Consider the following 22,295-nt stretch of genomic DNA (forward strand, 5'->3'; position numbering starts at 1 on the left):
TACTCCCCTTTACATCTTTTTATGCTTGTGGTCTATTCTGTTGTAATTGTCTAAAATCCAGGTAGCTAAATTCCCAACTCTTTTGTCTGCCTTGCAGCACACCTCTGTGGATGGATACACCGAACCACACATCCAGCCTATCAAGTCAAGTAGCAGACAAAACATCCCCCGATGTAGGAACTCCATCACATCCACAAATGAAGAGCATCCTCACATTGGAAATTATCGCTTACTGAAAACAATAGGAAAAGGAAATTTTGCCAAAGTGAAGCTGGCAAGGCATGTGCTTACTGGAAGAGAGGTAAGCCTTGAAAAAAAAAAAAAAGGCTGACAGTCTGATTTGTTTTCTTTGTCTATCTTTATGATAAGTATTTCTTCTAGAAGCTTTTTCAGGATATGTAATAAATTACCTGACATGCCTGAGTTTCTACCTAACCACCCACTCACTCTCTTTTTAAAATGTAGCTTCTTGGTGAAAGGATCAAAATGTTTGTTGTGCAGCAAATGGTATTTTGAGGCTGGGAAGGTGTCTGTTCATCACCAAGTATTTCTAGAACTGAAGAGAAATGTATTGATAGGCAGATTTCATTGATATTGGTGATCTGTTAATAGATAAATCTTGTTTGGAGGGCCTGGACAAGATAATGTTGTTCAGTCCAAACACAGACAGAAGTATAAAACTGATTCCTTGGTGGCAAAGTTCCACGTTCCTACTGGTAAATCTTAATAGATTAGAGAATTTTGCTTGATGAAATGTATAGAAGTAGACCCACATGCATGTTTTAGAGTGCATCAAAGCTCTTGCTCACAGAGGTGCAATTTTTGTTCAAACCTTCTTTTAAGTTTAGTAATTCATAGTTGTTTTTTTCCCAAGGTTGCTGTGAAAATAATAGATAAAACCCAGCTGAATCCTACTAGCCTGCAAAAGGTAAGAATGGACCGTAACATCTGAAATTCTGTAAACAGATGAACCATGATCCGTTATTTACTTGACAAAAATATTTGATCCCCTTATCTTGCTAAACAACATTTTTGTGTGTGACCTTGGGAGAGTGTGGTCTCCCTGCTATAATGTGCACATACATTTGTCTGAGGGCAGTGATTCCGTGTGGTTCCTAGCTGAGCTTTGTTGTTTTACTCTTCCTTCCTCCTCTAGCTTTTCTCTTTGCCAGCAGTAACATATCTTTCCAATTAGGTATAAAAACAGTTTGTCTACGTGCTAAACCAAGATTTAATGCTGTAAAGGATGGAATTTTCTTGGATTTCTACTTTAATGTAGTAATTGGTTTTTTGTGGACTTAAAGTACCAACTTCTATTGCTTTAATGGGTTTTTCTACATTTGTCTTTATACTCTTTCAACTTTAATAAAATATTTGCTGAGCTCAGGGGACCTGTGGCAATTACTTTTTGTGCACAGAATTGACAAAATGAGGGAATGTAATCAAAACAGTGTTGTTTATGCCTGTAGATAGAAATTCAGAAGTCTTTTGTAGTAATTGTGATAAGGGTTTTATCAAAACCCTGGGGATTTTTGTTTGGTTTGGATTTCTGCAATTTAACTCTGCGTATTTGTGGTGGCTGAAGCACAGAAATGTTGTGTTGTCCTACTGGAGGATGTCCATTGTAAAAATTTGGGTATTTTCTGTTTACAAATACTAAACTGCTGCTGTCTGTAGCTGTAGAATTGAGAGAAAGATGCCAGGCTTATTGCTGTTCTTTTATCTCTGGCTGCTGTTACAATTTATTTTATTGTGTAACTTTGGTTATGGGGAGTTATAAACAGCTTTTTCTTCTTTTATCTCTTTTATACTTTATTTGCTTTAATGTCTCCTTTGTAGTACTTGAGTAAATTCTGGATTTTTATTTTTTTTTCATTCAACCTGCTGTGCAGTCCATACAGAAGCTTTGCTGTTAAGTCCTGTATCCTGTATTAAGCAAATCTCCTTGCTAATATTTGAGCTTGAGAAGAGGGACCCACAGAGGCAGTGTGTGACAGAGCATATTGTGGAAATCCTGTGCTGCTCACGTAGCTTATTTTCTACCTAGCTTGGTGTTTGCACTTGAAGAGCTGGGTTTGTCTCATTGTTGAGCAGTGAGAAGCTAAAATATGTAAAAACTTTCTGGAAAACTAAGCAAGAAAAACTCAGCTTTGGGACAATAGTTTTAATGCCAAGTTGTATTTCATACAAAAATACTTGATAATAATTCAATAAACCATTCCAACTATAAATAAGGCTTTCGTGGCATACAAAAGATGCTGTCACACTGCACAAATAGTACATAAAATACTCATGCAATAGGACATGCTGTTATTTGTTTTTTGAGTGGGAAGGTGCCAACAAGAGAAAGTGTGTCAGGTACTGGTGGAAGCAGCTGATAGTAGAACTACGGATAGATGTTTACATTTAGTGATTTAACCACAATTCCATTTTTCAGTAACTTCTGCATATATTGATCCCATACATCTTCTGCTCACACTGAAAAATAGGGTAATTTATTGGTATGATGTTTTCATTTGTAAAATATTATGATTGCCAGAAAGAATAATCTTTGTTTTGAAGCTTTGGATGTCTTCAGCTGTGACTGAGTGAATGCATATTGATTGCCTGAAAGCTCTGAAGTAAACTTCAGCACAATTTTTGCACAGTCACTGAAGCAACTGTGCATATTAAGCAAATAAGAGTGAGAGGGTGGTTTATTAGCATGCTTAAGATAATTTCTGTTAATCTTTAATGGGTCATTTGTGAATTGTAAGTAAAATAATAAAAATTCCTTTTTCTGTTCTATGAAGTGGATCACCCTTTTTTTTCTTTCTGCACTGAACTATTACATTTTGTTTCTGATTCTTCATGTACTATTTAGTGTCTCAGCAATGTGAAGTTTTATAATTTTGTCATCAGGCTTATACTGTACCAAGGGCTGTTAAGTGGTTGGGCGTTTTTCTTCTAGAGGCAGTGTTGGGAATGGGAAACAGTGACAGTAGTATTGTGTTAATAGGAACAGACACTTATCTAGTGAAGGTTTCTAGAGGACACTGGAGTATGTTACTGGCACAAAAATACCACTCCTGAGTCTGAACCCATCTAAATTCTCATGGGTGAGAGGACAGTCTCTAGAACTTCAAAGCTGATAAATTGTATGCAGTTCAGCAAAACCTTTAGACCTTCAGTCACTACTGATTATTATTAATCAAACAAGACAAATTTGTAGTTATCTTGGGCATGGGGTCATTCACAAAACCATCCCCTTTCCATTCACCAAAGTATGAAGCATACGGAGTGCAAGTCAGTTTTGTCACAGTGCTTGCTGACCTAATTAAGTGAAATGAGTCATCGTGGCTTCACATGCACCATTCTGTTTTGTAAACAGAAATATTTGAGCACATACTTCACTTGCTGTGAGTGTTATACAAGCTGGGTCTGTAGTTAGTCACAGGTATGAAAGCAGAGAGTGTTTCATTTCTTAGCTGCTCACCAGTGGTTTTCATGCCATAGTATGGACAGGGTACTTCAGACTGTTATTTTAGCCTGTGTCACAGCCTAACGTTTTATGGCTTAACTCAGCTGACCTTGTGAATTTTTAATTTTGCTTTCTTGTCCATGCAATGTGATAATCGTAACTTACATTGTATTTCTCACTCCAGGACCTCTACCTCTTTAAATAGAAAACCCATGTTGAATTAAGGGTCCTGCCTTCTTATTTTGTTTTCAGTTTGTTCAGTATATGGTTCACTGTTCTCAGTGAGCATCTGTTTGGAACAGAGCTGGCTTTATTGTTGACTTGCAGCCTTGATAGTAACATACAGTAGAGACATAGCTTTTTCCACTGTCACTATTGTAATTTGTTCCCAAATGTAAGTATTTGGGTTTTGTCATAACACGAATTTGTATCATAATAGCTGGTCTGTTTTTTTGCATATCTGCTACATTGAAAACTGTCTTCTACTGGCTTCACCAGGGGTGTTTCTGAAACAGCATTCTGTTGCTCTTCTGCAAACTGTTAGTGGAGCAGAAGGTGCTTTTTTTTCCATTAATAGGTTTAATTAGGAAATGGTATTTCAGGTATGCCCCTTTAAGGAGTCAGCAAGCTTTTTGTTCTATAAAAATGTTTGGAGCCTCTTATTTAAGTTCCTTCTGTTGTTGAGAAAAGCAGAACAGAAGTAAAGTAGTGTGGAAAATTTGGAACAATTCCAGTATGTTACCTATTGAGAGCTGGGCTTCTTTTGCCACATCCCTTCTCAGTAACAGTTTAGAAACTAGAGCAGCTTTCAAGCACATTTTCAAAGCAAGACAAAGCCTTGGTTAACTGAATATTTCCAGTTTGATTGTAGTAACTTAAAACAGTAAATCTTAACCATAGGTATCAATCTGACAGCAAGCAGAAATGGTGTGGCAGATCTTTGCTTTATGCCTTGGAAAATTAAGCTGGAAGGACGAGAAGCAATTTTTCAAGTCTTGTCACTGTTTCCCAACTCCTGATTTTAGGAACCCAGTGCAGTGCTGGCTGTCTCTTTCTATAAGGGAGGCTTTGAGGCCACAGCACCTTTCCAACAAGGAGATGCTTGTTCAAGAGCTTTTTTTTGAATGGTTGCACTTTTTAAGAATGAAGAGTGGTCCCATAAATATGTGTGGGGTGAGGTGAGAGATGTCAGGGAGAACTTATACCTTCTGAGAGAGACACTGCTGCCCAGGAAAATAAAATCAGGTGTGTCTGAATTCTGAAAATGCTATTTTTTTATCAGTAAAAAGATTGTAATCCTGCAGCAGGTTGCCTTGTCCTCAGAGAGGAACAAATATCGCTCTTCTGTCCAGATTTTTATAAACTTAACAAACTTGGCTTTGTAGGAAATAACTGTGGTCTTTTTGCTTAAATACCTCTAGATGCAAAGGAAGAAATGTATCCTGAGTGTTTTTGAGGGGTGCAGTGGCTATTGTTTAAAGGTGTTTATATTTGTAAATACATAGTTACTGATATTTCAAGTGTTAATTACCAGCATGCTTCTGTGTGGGGAAAGCATGAGGGAGGGGATTTATATCAAAGCAGTGCTTCATGGAATGCAGAGTTGCAATGTAAAATTATGTCCTCGAATACTGTTAAGGCTTTTATTCAGAATTATTTAAGGAATGAAATTTCATGTCACTGTAAAATCAATTGGAACTCTTAAACCAATTAGTAAACTTGTAAATCTTGTGAGAATATTGAATAGAATAATGCATATCTTGGTTTTTTTTTAAATGCCTATGTGCTTTGTATTAAATACAAAATTGTGAGGGTTGAAATTATTTTCTATAGAAATCTCATATTTTAATCATGTTTATGAAGGTATGTGTTCATTGCTGTACCTCTTATACCAGCATTAATAGTTTCAAGTTACGAAATAGCTTTCCAATCTTTTGGAAGGAACTGATTTTCCATATACCTGCTTAGAAGCTCTTCTGATGCTGTACTATCCATTGGATTAGATTCATTAGCTTCTGATTAGTTTACATTGATTTAGCTGAGGAATTTATTCTCATGCAACAAATTCGCAAAGAACATCCTGGTGTGATGTTTTTCCTTAGCAATGACTTATTTAATGAGGAAAAGATAATTTGCTGAAGTTAATTCTGGTGTGTAATGTTACATACCCTTGTTTTGTGTTTTAGACATAAGCAAACTGCATCTGTTCATATTTGCTCAGAGAAATGCTTTTGTAGTCTTTGCTTCCCTCTGAAATTGTTTTAATGGTGGTTATAAGGCAAGTGCATAGTAACTAGTGTGAAATACTTATAAAATGCAAGTGTAAGTCTGTAATATTATTACTTGAGCTGCAGTAATCGTACTTCATCAAAATCTGATTTTCAGTAAGATTTGCTCTGTACTCTTAACTTGTAGAATAAATGCAGAATTTTAGAAACATAAAGTACACTAAAGTGCTACTCTTTGGGGAGCTGTTTGGTCTCTGACTTGCATCACTGTACCTTTTTGCAAGGGTTGCATCTGATCAAATGGGACTAATTTTGAAAATGGAGGGTGAGATGTCTCTGAGACATCAGAGAAACAAAACAGCAACACCGCAGTTAATGTGTTGAGCGCAGTTTCTCTCTAAGGAGAGAAACTTTTCTCTGTAGCGCTATGATGGTTCTAAAATGTCTAAGCATTACACTAAGAGTGAGCATTTCTTCATTTATTTCAGCATCCTACATTAGCCCTATAAGGTACCAAAGAGTGTGCAGCACAGTAAACAGGGCTATGCTGTTCAATTAAACAGTGCAAGCCTGCCAGTATTGCCAGCCTCGAGTACACAGCACCAAACTGCATAGGCATTTTTGATTTCTTTTGTTTGCTTCCTTTCCTTTGAGCCCCTTGGTTAGTCTTCATGCACCTCTAATTAGTAAAGCCATGAATGTAGAAATTTAAGAGCAATAGCCTCTTGTTTCTGGTTTGTTTTTGTTTTTTTTTTTTTAATCTGTGTCAAGTATATATCCTAAGGGCTTTATGCTTGTCCAGTTGTTTATAATTATGTGATTCAGTGTCATACAGCAGACTTTTGGCAATTATAAATCTTCAGGACTTGCAGGGGGACAGGGGAGACATTGCTGCTGCTTGTGACCAATGTAAAATTTGGTAGTTGTGAGAAAAGCAAACTTGCTCTGTGGAGCAGCAGGACTTGGAGGATATCAGAATTCCTGGTATCTGATTCCGTTTGAGCATCTGTGTGTGACTTTTCTGCAGTGCTGTACCTTGTACTTGCACCTCCAGTTTTGATGTGTGGCTGAACTTGCCAGTCACCAAAGAAATCAGAGAGAGTGAATACTTGTGTGAATAGTCTGTGGGATTTGGTCAATGTGAAACTCCAAAAAGGGCTGTGCAACTTAGTATGTCTCTTGGCATAAAGCTTAAAAATTAGTCTGGTTTTGGTATGTAGTTATTTGTAGTGATTATATTTATGTAATGTGTAAGATGTAGATATGTGTTCTGGAGTTCACTGCACTATATTTATCTATATTTTATGCTAATGCTACTTTCTGTGGCCTTTTCTGTCTTTTTCTTGACATTTAAAATTGCATATCTTGTGTAATTTTCCCTAATAAACACATTCTAAGGAAATTGTCCTGCTTCCTTGACAGTTGTTTCGAGAAGTACGAATAATGAAGATTCTGAATCATCCCAATATTGGTAGGAACCCTGCATTTCTGCAGACTTTTTTTTTCTGTTACACTGTTTACTTTTTTCTCTATTTGGCTGTATTTGAATGTACTGCTGTTAAACTTTTTTTGGAACTAATAGGACAGTAAGCATCCAGTGAATGCTTCATTGTCTCACCTCCTTTATTGACTCTGCTTGCATCACGAATTTTGCTCAGAGGAGGTAAACTGCTCAGTCCAGGAAAGCCTTACACAGCGTAGGAGATACGAGCTCTCTGGTGTGTCAAGTACCCCAACTCCCTCTTCTATTGAAATAATTTTTGAGACCCAAAAGCATGAGTTTCTTAGGTGAGAGTAACAGAACTCCATTAGTTCAGTCTAGGAAAGACTCCTGCTGACTGATATTGCCAGAAAATTAGAATTGCCAAGTATGTAATTTTCCCTTTCTGCTTTAGTTCTTTCACCTGCCCCACAGCTTCAGGGCCCTACTTTGTGATGACAATTCTTCTGGCTGAGGAGGGCTGGACAGTCTTGTTCCAGAGACACTTAATGGTCCTGAATCGGCCAGAGGGCTTGTTGCATACAAGGTATGGACGAGGTGTACAAGTTATTACGTGCTAGGCACTCCCTTCCCATCCCTTAAGTTGTTTGTTGCTTTTTCAGCATTCATAGCTTCTGCTGTTTTTTGTTTTCTTGGGGGTGGTGGTGGGGGTGTTTGTTCTAAATGAGTGGTTATAGTGCAATGTGAGGAAAGTCAGACTTAACATTTCTGATATCCACCTGGTTTTCAATTGGTCAGAGTCTCGGGTTTCTGAGTGTGAGCAGTTTGCTAGCAAAGCAGGGGAGGTTTGTATGATCTCAAATTAAGTCTGTGTCAAATGAAATACTAATTTCAGCATGAACTCGTTTGTACAGTGTGCATAAACTTCTGAGAAAATGGTGAATTAATGTGCTTTGTTATCAACTGTGATTTAGAAAATAATTTTTGGTCTTTTTCCCCTTCAAAAGAATGCTAACCTAAAGGATATAAAGTTTCTATATGATTTAGCGTTATGACTGGCCAGAAATTATACTCATTCTATGAGTATAATTGTTTGTTTGTGCTGTGCTTTTACTCCTGGCTGCAATCTCTCTCATTCATTTTTCTTGCAGTAAAATTATTTGAAGTTATTGAGACTGAAAAGACGTTGTATTTGGTAATGGAATATGCCAGTGGGGGTAAGTGGATTCTGAACTGTATGTTAAGGATAAACTGAAATGCCAGTTACATGCCTAGAAACGCTTTAAGGATTTAATGGGTTATTCCAATCTGGCCTTCAGAGCAGTCCCAGCAGACCTCCCAGGGCAGGATTTCTTGATTCTGTTAAGTAACCTCTTAGGTTTGTCCTGAGGGTAGTTCCCATTCTGAGGTTCATGCTGCAGTATCAAGAGTGTCAGATAATCTGGCACAGATTCTGGCAAAAACTCTCCACTGGTATTTATCTGCTATATTTAGGCAAGTGCTGGTGCCTCATTTTGTCTTGCAAATGTGTGCCAAGGCACTTGGAGAGACAGATCCGCGGATGGGAATCAGTAACACAGGAAGGGGAACCAGCAGGCTCATAGCGAGAGGACAGCAGTGCCTGCTTGAGAAGCTGCTTAGCATCTGAATGGGAAATGTTTGAATGTGGGAAGAGAATCCAGTGACTAGCTAGGAAAGGCTGCTGTCAGACAGTGCAAAGATGAGGATCTGAAAGGCATTTGAGCAGCTTTATTAGGAAAAGAGCAAGAGGGAATAAACAGAAATAATATAAATAACGTTAAGTGAAGCCACTAGAGATGTGCAAAACAAATCTGGTGCATAAGTTGCTGATTCCCAGTGTGTCTTACACACGACATGAATATTTTCCATTATTGATTCTGTTTGTTTCACAGTGGTTAAGTAAATTTATTTTAAAAATTGAAGAAGCCTTAGTATGAAGGGTTCCATTTTTACTTCTTAGTTGTTTGTCTGAATTAAATCCAATGCGAAAAGTCAAAAGGAATGTTTCTTGGCTGCTTCTATTTCCTTTCCCTTCAAGAAGGGGAGCAGCATGGGGGGCATGTGTCGTTTTCAAGCATGTTTTGATTGTGTGTGATAGTAAAAAAAAATGAATACTGATGTTTTGTCCTTGTCATGATTAGGAGAAGTGTTTGACTACCTAGTTGCACATGGAAGAATGAAAGAGAAAGAGGCTCGTTCAAAATTCAGGCAGGTATGAAATTAGTGTTTTCGTTCATTTTTTGTTGTTTCTATTTATATTGTTTTCAGATAGATATGAGCATGAGCAAACTTTTTTTACTTAACAAAAAAAAGTTTTCGTAGTGTTTGTTAAAGCTGCAGTGGAAAAAAAAAATCCCCAAAGAGAAAAATACCTCCTTCCTACATACTGTCTAAAAATAGTAAAATTGTTTTACATTTTATTTTAGTCAATGTTCCTAAGGGTCACTTTTTAAAATTGTGACTCACTTGAGGTTTAAATCCTTTTCTGAATATTTCAGAGTTTTACAGCTGTTCTATCTAGAGATGTTGATATGAGGACAGGTACTGCTGTGTCATGTCACTCTGTTTTGTATGAAGGCTATTCTGTAACAGACTTTCATATTCTTAGTACAGAATTTCTCATTTAATCCATTTCTTACCCTGGTTTTAGTGATTGTTTTGGAAAAGCTTTAATCAGATAAATATATCAAGTTTGGTGTTTTTCAGAATTAAGTTATATAATTCACATTTAAAGAAACTACTCTTAACTTGCTGGTTCAGACTTGGTTTTTGTGGTATATGTGAAAGACATGAAAGCGTTGAGGGAATTGTTCTGCTAGGGATGAATTGCAAAGATGCACAGTTGATATTTTAGAAGATGAAATCTGAGATGATGTATCTGGCTGCTGGCTTGAAGGGTAGATTAATTTCCTTTCAATAGTTGTTGCTATTGGGTGGTTTTCATTTCAAAAAATGTTTCTCCAATTATCTTAAGTGGTATGTATTAAACTTCTTTTTAGTAGGAAAATGAGTTGTTTATAGGGACTTTCTAGTTTTAGTATTTAAGCTTTAATAAAAGAAACTTAGATGAATATTTTTTAAGAGAAATGCTTTATTCATTTGCCACATTCTAATGAATCATATCAGGAAACAAAATTATTAAATTATATGCAAAAACTTATAGTGAAGTTGAAATAAAGTATTTCACTGATCATCTTGGTGTTTCAGATTGTATCTGCTGTACAGTATTGTCATCAAAAATGCATAGTTCATCGTGATCTTAAGGTAGGTTGTTACTTATTTTACTTTTTGCTGCCTATCACACAGACCTAATTTCATGCTATATATGAGTCCTTGCCACTGCCTGTGAATTCCTCAAACATGTGAATGAGGGAAGTATCACTTGTATTTTATTCTCAATTTCCTGAAGCACAAAAATAATGTAGCTTGCCTCTTGGAATAGGGGAGAGACAAAAATAGAACATGTGTTACTTCCATTCCAGTTTTGGCTTTAAGAAAAAGATATGCTCTCCAAAGAATGATACCTGCTGTCATGCTGGTATCTACACAGTGATGCTGCAGAAGATCAATTGATACCAGCCATCACTACTCAATTAAAATATTTTCAGTTGAAGTACATTACAAGGATATATAAAACAGTCTTTCCTTAGTGATTTATAAGAAATATGTTAGGTTTTTAATCCATTTGAGTTCCTGATTTATATCCTAGTGTTTCATTTGGGCAGGAAAAATCAATTAAGGGTAAACAGAAATTAGTTGATTTTTTTTTTTTTTGATCCTTTCTAGTAATCTATCTGTGTAAGCCACCAGACTATATTAAGAGTTCAGCAAATGCAAGTACAACCTAAGCCTTGCCTGAAGTTGTCTTCATGCCAAGTTTAGGTATCATGGGACTTGGACATCATCCTCTCCCACTTAAAAGCTGTCTTGTGCTGTTGCTTTGATGTCTTTGAACATTTACAAAGAAAATACTGGTGTAGGTTCTTTCTTACTAGTGTGTCTGAATACTTGTGAAAAGCTCAGGTTGAATAATTCCTAAGAGGTTTTTTTCACCAGTATTTTTTGTTTTATCTTATAATGCACTGCAGCCTTCTTTCAACCTCATTCTTACAAATCTATTGCCTGACACCTGTCAGTCTGCCACCTCCTGCATGTGCACATGAGGATGGATTATAAATACATCCTTTTCTGCTGAGTTGTCCCTGCCCCAGGAGTGTTGTCATCTTAGGGTGGAGGTGCCTGCCCAGCACTCTGAAGTCAGAATGCAAGGAAGGAAAAGGGTTGGATCTCACCAAAATCTTGATTTAAAAAAACGCTTCCATATCTTGCCTGACAGTTTGGAGTCTGTGAATGTTTTGTCAAGCTCCCTGGAGCTTACTCTACAGCTGCTGTTGAGCTCTGCAGAAGGCTGCACCCAGGGACCTCTTGGCCAGCCAGGACAAGCCCTTCACTGGTTCTCTCGGTCCCACACTCAGCTGGGAGTAGGGAGCCAGCCACCTCCTCATGCTCATCTAGCTCTGGCTCCTTCAGCCCATCTGTGTGACTGATTCTTGCTACTTTAACCCCTGCAGCTACTCAGCGTTCTGCATCTTTCTCCCAGAGCCCCTTAGAGCCTCCACCTCTCTTCCATTTCTTACTTCCATAGTACACACCCAGCTCACAGGCTGTGCTCTCAAGCTTATGCAAAACAGCTTTGCAGCATTCACACAGGAACTATCTGCCACAAGGAGTCTGCTGTTGATCTTCCTATTTGCAAGACAGCCAGGCAGGTCCAAAATAACTTTTATTTGATTTTTTTTCTCTTGGCTATGGAGTTACCCTAGACTCATTTGAAAAGTTCAGAGTAAAGAGTGATTGAGAGCCAGTCAGCCTAGCTGATGAAAATGAAAAATGAATTTTCCAAAGGAAAAAAGGCGAAATATGTGGCTTTGAGGAGATGTTCTTGCCTCATCTCTTCTTTCTAAGTGATATGACATCTCTGTCTCATTTAAAACTCTTCTTGTGGAGCTGCAGAGAAGGAAGAAGTAACTTTAAAGTCGTGTCTGCATTCTCATCTGCTTCTGTTGACTCTCCATGGTATCAGCACGTTTAGCAATTGATGTTGCAGCACAACAAGGCAGAGTGTAGCACCACTTAGAATATTTTTGATATGACTTTTTTGCTTTAATAACAGGATAAACTCTATTATTTACAAGCTATTTCAGACTAAACTGGAGAGATGTGTAAGAAAATATGCAAGTTTGTGCAGGCTTTTCTGGTAGAAAAATTCTCCTTTTTACTTTGTAATTATAAACAACTTGTGTAGAAAGGGCTGTAACCAATTCCAGCTTTGCTCATCCTGTGATGCACAGAACTTATCTTTTCAGTCCGTAGCATCCTAAAAACATTATATGGTTTTGCTCTGAACATGTAATCAACAAGAGCATCACCTTTCTATTTGGCCTATTAAAAAGGTCTTTTGGTGGTTTTGGTTGAAGTAAGGAACCTGAAAGCGTGGGGCACTTGGGTAGCAGAGTACTGTTGAACTAGGAAGACTATTGTGATCACAGAGCAGCTGCACTGACAGTGCTGTTTTCACCACAAAGAAAATGAAGTCTTTGTGAAGTAGTGTAAAAGGCTGTCAGATCTGGAAAACAGCTCTGTGAGTTTGTCTGCAGGCACATCAGCTGGGACCAGCTGGGATTACAGGTCATGAATTGGAAAAATAAAATATTTTCCAGGATAGAGTTTGTGAAAATGGGCTATATTTTACTCCTGAATAAAGGCTTAATTCTGTTGTGCAGCTATTAGCTTGATGTACTGGTAGTTAATTGTCTCCTGTTCTGTTCACTGAGTGTAAGCGAAATTATTAAAAATAAACTCAAACAAACTCAGGTAAAATCATGTTTACCCTTTTAATCAAATCAGCTGACAATTAGATTGCTGTTTCCCTGATTGTGAGTTGAAGCATTTTTGTGTTATCTGGGCTCAATTCTGGGCAAAGCATCTGATGAGAGGTGTCTCTCTGCTATAAGACACTGTTGTTTGGCAATAAGGTGAACCCTCTGCTCTGGTTAATATCTGGCCTCGTGTTGAAGAAGTAGCATTCCTGCACTGCTTGGTGTTGTCTTGTGTTGCTGACATGCAGATCAGGAGCTGAGGCCCAGTTAGATAAACAAACATTGCCCAGTTCTGCTGCACTCTGTGCACGGCATCCTTGCATTTTGAGAAATCACTTTATTACCCCAATAATTTGTTAGTACTTCTGTAACTTAACCCTTTTAATCTTCTTACCTACCTGCAATACTAAATATCAGATACTGTTTACTGACTCTTCAGGTACCTGTACACTTGCATCTGTGTATATGTGATGCCTTGCATTCACATGAGTGCTGCACAGGCATTAATCTTGTATAGAATGCATTCTGTGTAAAAAGAATTAAATACTTGAGCCCTGGCACCTTGGTGTTGCTGTTGCTGAAGCAAACACTAATAATAGAAGGGAGAGGATTTTTTGGTACAGAATGCTAAGGTACAGCATGTAGCTTGAAGTGTTTCCTCTTAGAAGCAGAAGATATAGTCTTAAGTCTTAAATTCCTTCTAACATTTACTCTGCCATAATGGTAGATGATGTCTAGGATTAGATTTACTCTCCTTGGCATCAGAAATTGGCATGAAGCTGTCAAAAGCTTCAGCTGCTATTCTGAGATGTCTAGATACTTCACTCTAAAGCTGAACTAAGTTATTTCTTCCAGAAAATAAAATGTTCCTAGTTGATTCACTAGCTCACTTTTAACTTTGTTTAGCTGCTTTTAATAGTTATATTTTCTTGAGTAAACATTGCTGATTTTCAGCCCCTGTAACATACGTGGAGGGATTAGTTTCTTTTATTCTGCAAGAAAGAGGCAGATGGTGAACCGTTTCAGAAAAAAAATTTTTGTAGTTATTGATAAATGTTCTATTGTACTCTATATACATTTATACTTACTCTGATACAAAAATTGTCCTCTTCCTCTTTTTGTTTTCCTCTTAGGCAGAAAACCTTCTGCTTGATTCAGATATGAACATTAAAATTGCAGACTTTGGGTTTAGTAACGAGTTCACGGTTGGTAATAAACTGGACACGTTCTGTGGCAGCCCGCCTTACGCCGCTCCTGAACTTTTCCAAGGAAAGAAATACGATGGCCCTGAAGTGGATGTGTGGAGCCTTGGGGTGATTTTGTACACATTAGTGAGCGGATCACTGCCATTTGATGGTCAGAATCTAAAGGTACAGTTACAGCATGAAAGCTTGGCTTCTGCTGCCTTTAAACCTTCTGTGTCGTCAGGAGCTCATCTTTTAAACCCCTTATTTTACAGGAGCTGAGGGAGCGAGTACTGAGGGGGAAGTACCGCATCCCGTTCTATATGTCCACAGACTGTGAAAACCTACTGAAGAAACTACTAGTACTGAATCCAATAAAACGAGGCAGCTTGGAAGTAAGTAATTTTGTCTTGGAAAAGGGGGCGTTCCAATTAACAAAGAATAACATATGACAGTTGCTTGAGAATTCTTAATTTTTCAGGATAGATACTTTCTTCCTGTTTCAAGGGCCCAAAAGTCTTGTTAAAAAAAAAAGATGAAATGTCCCAGAAACACTGCAGCTTGAAAATAGAAAGTGTTAATCAATGAAAATCTAACCTTAATTGCAGCTGACTAACGACTAAATTAAGAGCATTTCAAAGTGCAAACTGTTCCCACTTGTTCCAGTCAGATAATGGAGCTACTTCAAAATCTGTGCAAAGCGGGACAAGATTGTAGATATCTTCATGGAGTTTTTCAGATAAACAAGACCAGCAGCAGGCAGTACCATAAGCTTTTCTGACTGACCGTTTCCATGACCATTTTCATTATCCTTAAAAAAGATTGGTACAAGAAGAATAACTAGCTGATGGAAAAGAGTGTGGAGTTTTTTGTTTGTTTTAGAGCCATAATACATGTAAACACTAAGAACTCTGTGAACGAGCTAATAATGGTTAGTTATTACTATTCAAGCCTTTCTTCTCCCTCTTCTGGCTTTGTTTCTGAATAGCTGGAAAATTGATATATATAATAATTCCTGCTGTGTCCCTCAGGTAAAATCTGTGTTGGGGATTTCTAATGAGTTATGATCGTTGTTGTTAGTAAATTAGCTTTTCTTTTCATGGGATGTGGAAAATACCTGTGCACGACTTATAAGGTGTCTAAAAAGTTCAGTGTTTTTTAAGGGCCTGTTTTATTCAGGATGAATGTATTGGGTAGGGCTTGCTGCATAGCTGATATTTAACAAATAATTGGTGTAGAGTTCACTCAAAAAACTGCCTGGTTCTATTGTGTGACTTCTTTAGCAGGGAGAGATTTTTTAAAATAACATCTACTTACCATAGAGATGAAAGTAGAGCAGAAAATAAATCGAGTACTTTAAAAATAGTATTTGCATGAGTTAATCACTAGTGACTTTTGTTTCATTTTTCTACACATACTTGTGCAGCAGTGGATGTGTTCCAGAGAATAAATCCCATTTAAGCAGCTTTTTGTTTGTAGTGGCATGACTTATGCTTCCTGGCATGGAGGCTACCTGTGCAAGGAGGCATGCACTCACTGAACTCTGCATGCAGCTCATTCCAAGCTGATGCTGGTTCATGGCTTTTTATAAATAGTTTTAAGTTGTATAAAGTCTGTGCTGAAGAGAATAGTGAATGATGGCTTCGTCTCATTATGTTCTGGGATTACTAATTTATGTCTAAAGGACATAATGGTGTAGTCACTTCAAAGATCCCTGTTTACCTGTGGCATGTTTAGGTTTTAGGGAAGTAGATTTTTCTTTTATTGAATTTGCCTCCAGATTTTCAGCAGTTTCTCTTCAAATCTAATTTTGCTTTCATTCTAGGTGTTGTACTGTTACCCTGTTCTTGCAAAATTCTTTCCTGTCCCTGGAGAGAGGTGTTGGATAGCAGCCTCACTGAAGGGCCGAGGTTGTCAGGTTGTGTGGAAGAGAGCAAGTAAATGTTATGTGCCACCCAGGGTCTTGAGGCAGTTCCAAAAATACTGATAACAGACATTGATCAGTATGCTAACCTGAGGGGGAGAGAGAGAGAGCCATCACAGCCTCTTTTTTAGAAGGAATTTTCCTGAAGTCACATTTGCTGAATTAAAAAGTGTGGTTTGGAAAGAAATCTGTCTGAACACTTGTAAAAGTACATGTTTAGAATGAAAGTATACATCTGTTGGAAGCTTCTAAAAGTGGAAAGACTATGTCATCGTAGATGTGGAGGATTTTCTTGTGCTTTGCCTTTTGATTATTTGCTCAGTCCCAACCATACATCTTCTCAGTTCCCATGTGTGTTTTTGGCAGAACATCCAAAAGGATGTTTGTCAGTGACATCAGCATCAAAGCTGAGATCCAGACAGGAAAAGCACTGGGCTAGGCTTAGCACTTGTCCTCTGGTAAGGACCAGGTAAATCATTATTAAAATGGTTCCTCTAGACTTTTTCATGGTTGCAGCTGAGAGGAAACATTTTAGAAACAAGATAGTGTTGATATGAACCAGTAAATCCTCCCAGGAAGAGGTGAGGAAAATGTACTGTCAGAAAATATCTCTTAACTGTCAGGATTTCGACAATTTCCTCTTTCCCTCTCCCCCAGTCTTTAATTCTTTTGCGTAGTGTTGCTCTGAAATTCCTCCAGAACAGATTTATAATTACAGAGCGTAGTGAAGCAAAATGATTTTGACACAGACAGGACTTGAGCCAGACCAGATTTTTATTAGATAGTTTTTCTGAAAATTCAGGAAAAACTCATCAATAATATCTAGCTGGTTGAAATTTAGTTTGGGTTGATGTTTAAGAAGTACAGTTTGGGTCAGATTTCTAAATATTCTGACCAAGGCTGCTGCTCTTTAATCAGCTGACTGAAAGCCCAGCAGAACTTACACAAATGTAGTATTGATCCTGGAATTGGATTGTTTGTGTAGCTTCAAAATGCTTGATTGTAAGAGCCTGTTTAAGAGTTGTACAATAACTCAGTGTGCCTCTGAGATCATGTATTTAAAAGACAAAAGCCAGCAGAAATTAGATATTTAACAGATGGAGACAGAGAGCAGATTACATTGAACTCTAGATCCACCTACTGAGGAGACATGAAAAACTGTAAGTGGGAATTTTCAGGCTTGCCAGTTCATTCAAGAAGGATCAAGACAGGGAGGTAGAATTTGAGAAGTGATTTCTGTCATTCACTTCATTGTGCTTCAGCTTTATATTTATTTAACAGTATCTTTAAGAAATTGTGGTTGCAGAGACTGCATAGTACTCTTTGGGGAGGCTCTCCTTTTCCTGCAAGGCTACAAATACATAACCCAAGTCTGTTGTCAAGTAGATTCATGCTCTGTGTGTCAGAAGTGCAGTTTAGCAGTATGTGTTCACAATCCCTCACTTCTATCCCCTCAAAAGCCAAAAAATCAATTCCATGATAGAACAAATCTTTAAGCATTATTGACAGCAAAATGTTAATTGGCACAAAGTTCTGTATTGTTCTTGTAAGGGCACAGCTATTGGGGTCTGTAATTTGGCAGCAGCCCTACACACAAAGAATTTGGTTATATCAATGGAAAATTGAGTCTTTGGCTCTTTGTGAGAAATAACTTAATTTGGTGTTTGCAAGGCATATTTGGAGCCTGTGGGAAACTTGATTTTCTGGCACTTGTTCTGTTCTTGTGTCCGTGTAGTGAGCAGTATTAGCAGCTGTCCCTGAAGAGACATGTGTGCCTGTTGCTGTAGGAAGGAAAATGAGTTTAGCTGTTTAAAGATTAATATACCCTTAAGGAAAAAATTGTGATGGTTAGGGATTCCAGACAATCAATCTTGAAGGCCTACAAAAAGATCCAGGCCACAACAGAAGGAAATTTGCCAAAGAAGGCAGGAGAAATTTTTGAAGTAAATAACTGCATGGCATAGAGAGAGGTAAGAGGCATTTTTCCCTCCAGCCAAACTTGGAAACATATTTAGGTCAAGTGCAGTGAGAAGATCCATAGGAAAAAATGACCAGTTGGCATCATGATCTTGGAACTAATGACTGTATGAAGCATCAGCACATTCCTGAATTATTCCTTAGCTTCTAAACACGTCCTTTGCTATTATTTAAAGGAGCTCTTCATCGTCATAGGGCTGGTATTGCATTAGCATCTTGGGATGTTAACCAAGGAGAGCACATGAGTGTCAGTTACTGGGCAAAATGAGATAAGGGGACAGTGGAAGTGAAGGGGACAAAATGAAAGATTTTGGTTTTCAGAGGTTTTTCTAATATTTTAGGCAGGGTTATTGTATAGGGAGTGGTAAATAGGAGGAATGAACTTACAGGAACACAAGGATGTGAAAGATAAAAGAAAAATCTGATGTGAGGAGAAAAGGTATGAGGGAAAGAGCAGCATTCAGATTATTGTGAACTTTAAATTGCTTGTCAGCAGACAAGCTAGCACAAGTGTCATGGGGTATGGTAAAGGACATATTGGCCTAAAGCTCTTTTTTTTCTTTTCTTAGCAAATCATGAAGGATCGGTGGATGAATGTTGGCCATGAAGAGGAAGAACTAAAGCCATATACTGAGCCTGAACCAGATTTCAATGACACCAAAAGAATAGGTAAGACTTTCAGAAGGATGTTGCACCTAGTGGACACAGGTGGGTTTATCTTGGAAGGCAAACTAAACTCTTACGAATTTGACCTACAATCTCATCATAAAAGTAAAATGCATCATTTTTTATTTAAATGAAAAATTCCATTACAATGGCCTTCTTGTAACTACTGTTGTGACTTCACTGAGCTGACATCAATCTACAAGCAAAGCAAAAGACAAATAAGACAACAGAATTTAACAGACTGAAGGACACATTTTCTTGAGGGCAATACTTTTTGCCTGCTGCAGTTAGAGAGAGTTACTATTTTGGCCCATAGCTATTCATTGTTTCTATTTGCCAGTGCTTTATTTGTTGTTGAATAACATTGTATGTTGTATAAATTAGTTAAGAGTTGTATCATATAGTTGGGAGTTTTCAAGATGAAAATAACAATGAAAGAGAGGAGTTCGTAGCGTTTTCTATTTTTGCACAGCAAAAACCCTCTGTGGGTTGAGTTGAATCTTAGTTACTTGTAAATTATAAGGCTGTTTTTCTGTTTTCACTGTTCTTAAGTTGTCAGTAAACTCAAACACTTATCTGCTGATATATCTGGCTCTTTTTACTTTTAGACATTATGGTCACAATGGGCTTTTCAAGAGAAGAAATCCATGAATCTTTAGTGAACCAAAAGTACGATGAAGTCATGGCTACTTACCTGCTTCTAGGCAGAAAACCACCTGAAGTAAGTGCTGTTTACTTTTTCTGGTTTGGCCTTTATATGTTGCTGGGTTGAATTATGTTTTTATTAATTATTTTGTAACTTTTTTTTAATTGCGATTGATAACTTATGAATGTCTTTGCCTTTTCATATGCTCTTGGATATTTTGTTAGTTCTCATATGAAGAAACAAATTAAATCTCCAGTATGTTCATTTTTGCTTGTAAGTGTGTTGAATTGTTTTTTTAAAAGCTGGCTGTTAATCTGAAGTGCCATGACTTCTAAGTGCTGAGTTTTCATCATGCCATGTGTGTTTTCAGTTAAAATCTTAAATAGTTAATAGCAATTATTTCTCTGACTACTCAGATGTGACATCCTTGATTTCTCAGAAATGTGCTTATCCTTTCTCGCTCATACACTGTTTCATAATATATTGAAGTATTCAATAAGTTATTGCATTGTAGTCATTAATAAATTTGTGGCAGAAAATCTTGTGATCGTTTTTGGAACTACATCTTTTGGGACCCACATGGATTTTTCAAGAAATTGGAGATTAAGGCTTTCTTTTTGAAAGAAATTTTTCCCTGCTGCTTCGTTGGCCTTCCTTCAATTCCAAGAAAGTGTAGATCTGATATGTGCATCCTTGAGTGCATTTTCTCACATCTCTGAGCCAGAATTCCCTTCTGATAGCAGAGCACGGAGGGAATCTGTCTAAAATAATTTTGGCTCAAATTGCTTGGAAGAGGATATTTGTCTTTTCCTCTGCTCTTATGCAGAACTTACACTTCTTCGATACGAACAAATCAGTGGCTGAGTTACAGGCCTTATAAAGATGTTTTGAAAGCCATAAAGAATCCTTTAGTCAGTACTTGCTTTTTTAGTCCTTCTGACTCAGTCCAATGCATTTTAAAATTGTTCTGGAGCTATGAATGCTCTTAGGCTTTAAAATAAAATTTAAAAAGGCAGGGAATGCCATTCTGTCACTTGGGTTTTAAAATAGTACCATATTTGTTTTTGTTAAGATTCGTCTAATTTTGTTTTGAGCATTCGTTAACTATGTAGCTTTAGCTGTGTGTTTTTAAAGCACATTAAACACAGATGAAGAGATAAAATTAATCTTGAAGAATATTCAACTCTGGATACAATGTTAAATTTTTAAGAAGCGCCTTTGATTGAAATTCTTTGCTTTATAATGCTATAAAAATACCACAAGCGCTGAATTTTGTTTATGCTTTGAAAACCTGTTTTCCTTGTAGTTTGAAGCAGGTGATTCCCTGTCCAGCAGCAACTTGAGTCAAAGGTCTCGTCCCAGCAGCGACCTCAACAACAGCTCTGTGCAGTCCCCTGCTCACCTGAAGGTCCAGCGGAGCATCTCCACCAACCAGAAGCAGCGGCGCTTCAGCGACCACGGTGGGCATGGCCTTCCAACAAGGGACCTCACAGACACAGCTTGGAGGAGGGGACAGGGGTCTGGGAGCCTGGCAGTGCCCCCTCTCCGTGCTTTTGTTGTGTAGCTCATTGTGATGTGTCTCTGTGTGAAGGTTCCCATGGTAAATCTGGATCGGTGCACCTCGCAGAGTTAATTCTTTGGACTTGTTACTTGGTTGACACACTAAATGAGACACTGGGGGTGTTTTCTGTTTAGGAACTAATGGCAGCTATTGCTCTGGATAACCCCAAGGGCAGCAAACCAATTACTTTATCATTACATTTGGCTGTGGGGCCAAATTATTTTCTTCCAAGAGAAACAAATTTACCAAGTATTCAGGAAACATTTTCAGGTGAAAATGCTTCTATCAAAAAGGAACACATATTTAAAACCTGAAATGAAAGATGATTTTTTTTGTCAGCTATCAGTCAATTTGCTATAAGTATTTCTAAAATGTTTGGCCCTTTTCTCTGCCTAATTTACATTATTGTTTTCTGCATTTTTGTTAGCTGATGTGATTTTATTTCAAAGGAACTTAAGTCTACTGATGGAGGAGTTTTCCCAAAACATTTTAAAGGATGATGAGGGTAAAAGAATTGTTATTTTCCAAGTATAAACATGCTTGTAAACAGAGTAGGCCTAGGGTTTTCAGGGGAAAATTATCTTTCATGGTATTTAGAGCAAAAAGTACTAAAAAAAATATTGAAAAATATAATTTAATTACTTTTTCATAATATTGTACAAATTGCATGGATTTAAAATGAGAATTAAAATGCTCTTCTAGCTTGTACATATTGGTGTGAAACGGGAAGTAATTCTGAACTGCACATTGGTAGGGAAGAGAGAGTGGGTAAAAGAACACAGGCTGTCACAGCTCGATTTAGTAGCTTGGTCTGTGTGCTGAGTTTGCCGTCAGAGTTGTTCAAATGCTTTTTTTGGACTCGGGGAATTATATTTAGACTACTTTGGCCAAGAAAAATGCAGTGATTATTTTTAGATATTTATTAATTCTATTTTTATTTGGCAGTTGGCCCCTCGATTCCTCCTGCTGTGTCATACACAAAAAGGTCTCAGGCAAACAGTGTGGAGAGTGAACAGAAAGAAGACTGGGACAAGGATGTCTCACGCAAACTGGGCAGCACTACAGTGGGATCCAAAGGAGAGATGGCTGCAAGTCCACTTGTGGGTCCAGAAAGAAAGAAGTCAAGTGCAGTTACCAGTGTGAGTTGGGTGTGCTTTTGGCTTGTTATATTTATTTTTCCCTACTTAAACAAAATATGCAGCACAAGATTACTATAGACATAATGGGTACTGAATAAGCCACTAAGTCTATTTCTGGTAACTTTTACTGGCAGACAGAAATAGGCTACAGTAGATGCTTTTTAAAATA

The 22,295-nt window shown here is 37.6% G+C and overlaps 1 protein-coding gene across 4 annotated transcripts in view; it reads left to right on the forward strand.

Moving 5' to 3' along the window:
• MARK1 (microtubule affinity regulating kinase 1) overlaps positions 1–22,295 on the forward strand; it is a 57,664-nt gene that overhangs the window by 22,621 nt on the left and 12,748 nt on the right. For 2 of the 4 annotated variants that reach the window (XM_063391073.1, XM_063391074.1), the window contains exons 2-13: positions 98–301; positions 875–928; positions 7,111–7,159; positions 8,281–8,346; positions 9,292–9,362; positions 10,358–10,414; positions 14,163–14,399; positions 14,489–14,608; positions 18,684–18,783; positions 19,389–19,501; positions 20,733–20,886; positions 21,933–22,126. In XM_063391073.1, the coding sequence (XP_063247143.1) occupies positions 98–301; positions 875–928; positions 7,111–7,159; positions 8,281–8,346; positions 9,292–9,362; positions 10,358–10,414; positions 14,163–14,399; positions 14,489–14,608; positions 18,684–18,783; positions 19,389–19,501; positions 20,733–20,886; positions 21,933–22,126 (1,419 nt within the window). Of the gene's footprint in view, positions 1–97; positions 302–874; positions 929–7,110; positions 7,160–7,583; positions 7,716–8,280; positions 8,347–9,291; positions 9,363–10,357; positions 10,415–14,162; positions 14,400–14,488; positions 14,609–18,683; positions 18,784–19,388; positions 19,502–20,732; positions 20,887–21,932; positions 22,127–22,295 lie in introns of those variants that run through there. The other 2 variants (XM_063391075.1, XR_010079437.1) reach the window with 2 other exon arrangements.

The sequence above is a fragment of the Prinia subflava genome, chromosome 2 (genome assembly GCF_021018805.1).
Source record: "Prinia subflava isolate CZ2003 ecotype Zambia chromosome 2, Cam_Psub_1.2, whole genome shotgun sequence".
Classification (NCBI taxonomy): domain Eukaryota; kingdom Metazoa; phylum Chordata; class Aves; order Passeriformes; family Cisticolidae; genus Prinia; species Prinia subflava.